The sequence below is a fragment of the Budorcas taxicolor genome, chromosome 18 (assembly GCF_023091745.1).
Source record: "Budorcas taxicolor isolate Tak-1 chromosome 18, Takin1.1, whole genome shotgun sequence".
Taxonomy (NCBI): Eukaryota; Metazoa; Chordata; class Mammalia; order Artiodactyla; family Bovidae; genus Budorcas; species Budorcas taxicolor.
In genome coordinates this window covers 65,448,252-65,456,241 of record NC_068927.1, presented here as the reverse complement: position 1 = coordinate 65,456,241, position 7,990 = coordinate 65,448,252, and the positions used below count along the sequence as shown (strand labels likewise).

Sequence of the window (7,990 nt, the reverse complement as noted above, 5' to 3'; positions counted from 1 at the left end):
ACATTTATTGAGCATTGTCCAAGGTAATCCTAATGAAGTATTTCCAAGGCTTCCGTTTCACCGCCAGGGCAGCGGAGGCTGGGAAGTGTCGCTTTCCTAATACCCCACAAGGAGAGAGTAGCGGCACTGGGATTCGGTCTCAGGTCTTACTGGTTAGGAAGGCTTAACCACCGATAGTGCCTTCTACTGATCTGGGGTCCCGGGCGCGGTGCAAGGACATCATTACTCGCGAAGCTGGGCTGTGGGGCTGCCGGCAGGGCCGGTCCAACCACGGGACCCCAGCGTCTCCTCCTTCCCCTCTGGGAAGTCTTCTCTGCCCTCCCGGGCTCAGGCCCAGACGTGGCCAGAGGCGCGATTCTGGCTGTGCCGGTCGAAAACGACCAGCGCGCCCAGCGAGATGAGAACCAGGCCCGCCAGCCCCAGGCGGAGGACGTTGCCCTGGGTGTAGTCCGAGGCGCCCGAGCCTGCGGGGCCAGCAAGGGAGAGAGGCGGTCAGCGTCCCCGCCAGACCTGTATCTCCGCCCGTCCTCTGGGCCTCTAACCTCCAGAGCGGAGCTGAGAACGCACCTCCCAGTCTCAACACTGCAGGAGCTGCGCGGCAGCAGGGCTTCGACCCCCGGTCTAAGGAGGAGGGGCGGGGCCGGGACCCCCGGGTCTAAGGGGGAGGGGCTGGGGGCCCGGACCCCCGGGTCTAAGGAGGAGGGGCTGGGGGCCCGGACCCCCGGGTCTAAGGAGGAGGGGCGGGGCCCGGGTCTAAGGAGGAGGGGCGGGGCCCGGGTCTAAGGAGGAGGGGCGGGGCCGGGACCCCCGGGTCTAAGGGGGAGGGGCTGGGGGCCCGGACCCCCGGGTCTAAGGAGGAGGGGCTGGGGGCCCGGACCCCCGGGTCTAAGGAGGAGGGGCGGGGCCCGGGTCTAAGGAGGAGGGGCGGGGCCCGGGTCTAAGGAGGAGGGGCGGGGCCGGGACCCCCGGGTCTAAGGGGGAGGGGCTGGGGGCCCGGACCCCCGGGTCTAAGGAGGAGGGGCGGGGCCGGGACCCCCGGGTCTAAGGGAGGAGGGGCGGGGCCGGGACCCCCGGGTCTAAGGAGGAGGGGCGGGGCCGGGACCCCCGGGTCTAAGGAGGAGGGGCGGGGCCCGGACCCCCGGGTCTAAGGAGGAGGGGCGGGGCCGGGACCCCCGGGTCTAAGGGGGAGGGGCGGGGCCGGGACCCCCGGGTCTAAGGGAGGAGGGGCGGGGCCGGGACCCCCGGGTCTAAGGAGGAGGGGCGGGGCCCGGGTCTAAGGGAGGAGGGGCGGGGCCCGGACCCCCGGGTCTAAGGGAGGAGGGGCGGGGCCGGGACCCCCGGGTCTAAGGAGGAGGGGCGGGGCCCGGGTCTAAGGAGGAGGGGCGGGGCCCGGACCCCCGGGTCTAAGGAGGAGGGGCGGGGCCCGGACCCCCGGGTCTAAGGGGGAGGGGCGGGGCCGGGACCCCCGGGTCTAAGGGGGAGGGGCGGGGCCGGGACCCCCGGGTCTAAGGGAGGAGGGGCGGGGCCGGGACCCCCGGGTCTAAGGGAGGAGGGGCGGGGCCGGGACCCCCGGGTCTAAGGGGGAGGGGCGGGGCCGGGACCCCCGGGTCTAAGGGAGGAGGGGCGGGGCCCGGACCCCCGGGTCTAAGGGAGGAGGGGCGGGGCCCGGACCCCCGGGTCTAAGGAGGAGGGGCGGGGGGCCCGGACCCCCGGGTCTGAGGGGGAAGGAGGGGCGGGGGGCCTGCACCCCCGGGTCTGAGCGGGGAGGAGGGGCCGGGGGGCCTGGACCCCCGGGTCTGAGCGGGGAGGAGGGGCCGGGGGGCCTGGACCCCCGGGTCTGAGCGGGGAGGGGCGGGGGGCCTGGACCCCCGGGTCTGAGCGGGGAGGAGGGGCCGGGGGGCCTGGACCCCTGGGTCTGAGCGGGGAGGGTCCGGAGGCCTGGACCCCAGGGACTGTTGGGGGAAAGGCGGGGGACCTGCACTCCCGGGTCTGGGGGAGCAGGTGTGCGGTCTGGACCCCCGGGTCTGGGGGCGGAGGGCCGGCCGCTCACCGTCCGCGCGGACCACCAGCGGCTCGCTGCGCGCCGACAGCACGTAGGGGGCGGAGGGCGTGTGGTAGTAGCAGGTGTAGGTGCCCGGCGCGCGGGCGCCGAGCAGCGGGAAGTCGGCCCAGGGCTGCTCCGAGTCCCGGTACTGCAGCGGGGCCGCCTCGCCCTCGCGGTACAGCGCGAAGCTCATGCCCCGCAGGCGGCCGGCGCAGCGCAGGCTCACGTTGGCCCCGGGCGCCACCACCGGCGCGGGCAGCGCCACCAGCGACGGGCGCGGCAGCTCGTCTGCGGGACGAGGAGGTGGGAGGGTCGGGGTCCGCTTCTCCCGGCCTCATCCCTCCCCTCCCCTCCCCCTCTCCTCTCCTCCCCTCCCCCCACGCCAGACTCATTCTCTCCCCCCTCCTCTCCCCTCCCCTCCCTCTTCCCTTCCTCTCACCCCTCCCCCACACCCACCCCCGCCCCATTCTCTCCCCTCCCCTCCCCCTTCCTCCATTCTCTCCCCTCCCCTTCCCTCTCCCCTTCCCTTTCCCAATTCTCTCCCCTGCCCTCCCTCCTCCCCTCTCCCCCACCCCACCCCATTCTCTCCCCTCCCCTCCTCCTCCCCCATTCTCTCCCCTCCCCCCCACCCCTCCTTCCTCTTTCCACTCTTCCCCCCCCACCCCACCCCGCCCCGCTCTCCCTGTCTCCCTGCCCATCTCTCTCCTCCACTCCCGGCCAGTGTCTGCAGGCCTCTCACCTCCGGTCTCCCTCAGCTCCTCCGTGTCCGGCCCCTGTCTCTCCCAGCCCCTGTGTGTCTGCCTCCCTCTCCCTCCCACTCTCTCCCTCTGTCCCTGTGCTCACTAAAATGCTCCGTTTTTAACCCTCCGGTCGTGCGTGTTTCACTCCCGCGTGGGGCTCAGAGGCTGTCTCTCCCCCAGGGTTTCTCCGTTTCTTAGGGGCTCTTACTTCCCCCATCAAGGATTGAACCTGCACCCTTGGCAGTCAATGTTTGGAAACCTAACCACTGGACCCCGGGAGATTCCCGTTAGCGACATTTTCGGATAAATCTGGATGATTCTTTGGGGGTGGGTGTTGGGGGGGTGGACTGCCCTGTACACAGGGTGCTATAACATCTCTGGCCTCTAACCCCTGTGACGCCGGCAGCACACCCTTCCCCGGTCAGGACAAGCAGAAATGTCTCCAGACACTGCCAGACTCGGCGGGCGGGGTCGGGGGAGGCATAAGAACCCCGCCTGAGAGTGCTCTCTCTGCGTCTCTCTGTGTAACTCTCGGTGTGTGGCATTGTGCGAGCTCCTCTCCATACATAGGTGGATCCCTCCTTGCCCCTCCATCCCTCCTGTGTCCCTTCTCCACACCCCGCTTCCCCCAGGACCTCACCTGTCACCAGCAGTTCCAGGGCATCACTGGGGTGGGACCAGACATTTGGCTCCCAGCCTCGCCTCCAGTAGCAGCAGTGGTAACTGCCACCCTGGGCTGGGGTCACCTCCTCCAGGAAGAACTCCTCCAGTTCCGCAGATGCATCCCGGTAAATCACATCAGTGAGCTCTGCAGACCTGAAGAGTGCAAACCTCCAGGCGGGCTGGGGTGCCTGGCACCTCAAGGTGACATTGACCCCGGGGGTCACAACTGCAGCGGGCTGAGCACCCAGCCACGGCCTGGGGTTGGAGGCTGGGGAGACTGAGTAAGCGTGGCTGACTGGGTCCTCGGACTTCTTGGGAGCCCAAGGAGATGAGCGGGCAGCTGGAGGAGGAGAAGCTCCTTGAGAATCAGTGCCTCTTTCTCAGCCTCAGATCCCTGCTCCTAAAGTAGGGGAGACACTGGACCCCAACCAAGGCTTTCAAAACTGGCTGCACGTCAGAGAAGCGAGGCAGCGACTCCTGTTTTAAACATCACTTCAAGGGATTGGATCCCAGAAATCTGCGAACTCAAATTGTCCTCCACTTGTAACATGTTTGACATATTTCAACAGTCGCCCAAACTTGCCATCTATCTGAGGGGAAAAAATTGTTGGATCCCTACCTCACACACCATTCCCCCAAGCAAATTCCAGATTAATGTAAAGAATTATGTGAGTTTTTTAAAAAGCTATAAAAGTATCAGAAGAAAATATAGGAAAATGTATTATCTTTGGGGTTGAGAAGGCTGTCTGAAAATGTAAAATGAAAAATTCAGAAGGGAAAACTGTTCATTAATTTGGCCGTTTTAACCTTTTAAAGCTGTATATGAGAAAAGACATGTAAATGAAGCTAGTAAAAGACATGTAAATGACGATAAGTGACAGGACTGTCAGAAATGGCTTATTCATAAATCTCATAGATTAAGAGTGTAGGAGGGACTTTCCTGGTGGTCCAGTGGTTAAGACTTTCCCTTCCAACACAGGGGGTGTGGATTCCATCACTGGTGGAGGAGTTAAATCCCACATGGCTCGTGGCCAAAAAAAAAAAACAAACCATAAAGCAGAAGCAATATTGTAACAAATTCAATAAAGACTTTAAAAAAAAGGTCCACATTAAAAAAAAAAGTGTAAAAAGAAATCTTAGAGCCAATTCAACTGAAATTCGGGCAAAACATGAACAGGCAATTCATGGAGGAGGAAGTCCAGCTGACCGAAACACATCTAGCAGTTGCGATGTGAAAGTCACTCCACGATGATACTATTTTTAAAAAGTTAAAACAATACTAAGACATTTTTGCCTCTTGGGTTGTCAAAAATGTAAATACTGGTTAACATTGTGTTTGGGAGAATATATAGTAAAACAGGTGCTTAGGTGCACTCAACCGCACCTTTTGAGACAGCAGGTTGTCAGTTTCTACAAGATACACAAAAGATATAACCAACCACTCAGTAAGTCCAACCTAGAAAAACGCAGTTACAGGAACATGGAAACTTCACACTGCAATGCGCACCGCAGCGATGAATGCGCGGGTAAACGCTGGGAGCAACCTAAATATACAGAGGAGAACCAACCAAACTAGAACCCCGCCCTCCGATGGTGAATGCTAGGCAGCAATTTTTAAACAGAGAGAAAAAAAGTAGAACCATCTACAATGACGTGGAAATGTCTGCAACAGCAGTTACAAAGTGAAAAATGTAAGGTGTCGAACACCTGACACAAAATACCAGTTTTGCTTTGGGGGAAGAAAAAGAAGAAGCACAAAAATACATGCGTGTGTTTGAATGCATGGAAAGCTTTTTATACGCGTTCAGAGATTATACAAGGAAGATGAGGGAAGGGAAGACAGCCATTGCTATACGTCCTTTAATAGTAACTAATGGGGGTTTTGGGGCTCGCTTTGCGGCTTGTGGAAACTTACCCCACCAGGGAACGAACCCATCCGTGCTCCCTGTAGTGGAAGCACAGAGTCTCAACCACGGGACCACCAGGGAAGTCTGATGATAATTAATTCTTAAAATCATGAATATATGTTAGCTTTAGCATTTAAAACTTAAAAAAATTGCTAACTAAGGTATTAATGGTTTTCCAGGCGACCCTTATTTGGAGTGTAGTTGGGGGGAAATTCAGAGGAAGAAGAGATCTCCCGCATCAGAAACCCTGGAAAGAAACCGAGTCATGTCACGGTGGAGAACCACACTTTCCAAATGGGGAAATAATGGGTTTTGCCAGCGATCCTGTTTCCTGAGCCCTGCACTTCACCAAGCTCTGAGCCAAGAGTTCTACGCATGTGATTTTGTTAAATCCTCACAACAGCCCATTTTACAGAGTAGAAAATTTGAGTCTGTTCAAGGTCATAAATGAATGGGATGGTGAAACCGGGGTTCCCGTTTAGGTCTCATTCACACCAATGTGCATGACCTTCCCTACTTCTCTACACTGGTCACTAAAGTGAATACGGGGACTTCCCTGGTGGCACAGTGGGTAAGAATCTGCCTGCCAGTGCAGGGGACATCGGTTCGACCCCTGGTTTGGAAAGATCTCACATGCGATGAGGCAACCAAGCCTGTGTGCTGCAACTACCAAGCCCGCGCACCTAGAGCCTGTGCTGGGCAACGAGAAGCCACGGCAGCGAGACGCCTGTGGCCACAATTAGAGAAAACAGCGCGCAGCAACCGCGATCCAGCGCGCAACCGCGATCCAGCGCGGCAAAAAGGAAACAAAGTGAGTGAGAGAGGGCGGAGGGAAAGAAAGAGGAGAGGGGAGGGAAGTAAGGAAATCTGGGGGGAGGGTGGGCACCAAAAGAAAGGCTGAGCAGTTGGAAATGGGATGTCAGGAACACGTGGGGGAATGGGTGGCGGGGGGAGTGTTACTCACCAGCTGGAGTGCTGTCTGCGTGACACACCAGCCCTACAGAGGGTTAGGGGGAGGGGGCTTGGTCTTGTCAGAGCCTTCAGCTGCTCCCAGCCCCACTTCACTGCGCGCCCAGGAATCTAAGTCCCCGGGCTCTCTTTCCTCTGAGAAACAGGAATCTTGCCCAAACTTCCTCTTCTCTCATCAGCCATAAATTCAGACTTCCAATCCCCACTTATTTCAGAGACCAAAAGTCTGGACAGGCAATTCCCTGGGGATCCAGTGGTTACAGCTAAGCGCTCTCCCTGCCAATGGCTGGGGTTCGATCCCCGGTTTGGGGAACTAAACTCCCACAAGCCGCGCCACACAGCCAGAAAAATGAAAAAAAGCCTAGACCCAAATCCCTCTTTCCTCTACACCCAAGAATTTAGGTGCTTGGGCTCCCCTTTTTTTCAGGAGACAATTGTCTGAGTGCACAGTTCTCCTCTTGGGTTTGGGGGTCTGCGCCCCCGGTTTCCTCCTTTCCCAGGGACCCAGGTGTCTCAGCTGCCGTCTTTCTGTTACATCAAGGTTTAGGACTGGACAGTCCCTGTTCCCAGGAATTCAGGCCCCTAGCCTTCTCTTGCTCCAAGATCTAGAGCATCCTGCTCCCTAACTTCCTCCTCTCCCAGGAACCCAGGAATCTGGGACCCGTGTGTCCTCTTACCTTAGGATTCAGGGGTCGGAGCCCCAGTCCTGTTATTCTAACCTAGAATCCCCCTGAACCCTCAGCTAATGCTGCACCTGCCCTCAGGGAGACCCCAGCCCAGCCTGGGACCCAGGGGGAAGGGGGCAGGTGTCTCACAGAGAGTCAGCAGCTGCAGGCTCAGCATCTCCGCCATAATGGGCAGTTGTCGGTTGGAGCGGGAAGAGCAGCCCCGGCTCACCGTGCCCGGTCCCCTGCCGGGAAATGAGGCAACTTCAGAAAATCAGAGCCGTGCTCAGGGAAGGGAGGAGGAGCGAGGTGAGGGCCCCTGGGTAATTGTGTCATAGCCTTATAGTGCTGTGGGAAAAGTCGGGAGAGTGGGAGGTCATCACTGTTGTGCTCATTAGGCTAAAAAAAAAAAAAAAAAGCTAGCACCTATTATGTATCAGACCCTGTGCTGCACGGTTGGGGGCGGGGGGACACAGGAGAGTCAGACCCCATTACTGTGCTCCAGTAGTTCCCAGTCTGCGGTCAGGAAAGCCACATCCCGACCAGGTTAATTAAAACAAAACAAAGCGATGTGCGCTAGAATGAGGGGCTTCCGTGGTGGCTCAGACGGCAAAGAATCTGCCTGAGATGCAGGAGACCTGGGTTCCATCCTTGGGTCGGGAAGATCCCCTGCAGAAGGGAATGGCAACCCGCTCCAGTAGTCTTGCCTGGAGAACTCCATGGACAGAGGAGCCTGGGGGCGCTACAGTCCACGGGGTCGCAAAGAGTCGAACATGACTGAGCCACAAACAGTTTTACTACTTTTTCACAGGCTGCAGATCACACGGGGCACTGTGAGAGCCCACAGAAGGTCCCTAACCCGTCAGGAATGAGAGTTAGGGCTTGCAGGACGAACTGATTTTGAGCTAAGACCTCAACTGACAGATTGATCATTTGTCCTTTCGCAGACTCCGTTTGCCCATCTGTAAGTAAAGATGGGCTCTGAGAAGTAAACTATAAATG

At 58.8% G+C, this 7,990-nt stretch overlaps 1 protein-coding gene across 1 annotated transcript; it reads right to left on the bottom strand.

Annotated features, from left to right (window-relative positions):
- Positions 1-327: 327 nt before the first annotated feature.
- On the bottom strand, positions 328-7,175 carry OSCAR (osteoclast associated Ig-like receptor). The gene is made up of 5 exons (XM_052656533.1): positions 7,139-7,175; positions 6,319-6,351; positions 3,425-3,787; positions 2,051-2,332; positions 328-464 (listed from the first exon to the last, which is right to left on the bottom strand). The coding sequence occupies exons 1-5, from the start codon at positions 7,173-7,175 to the stop codon at positions 328-330; spliced, it is 852 nt and encodes a 283-aa protein (XP_052512493.1).
- Between the last annotated feature and the right edge of the window lie 815 nt (positions 7,176-7,990).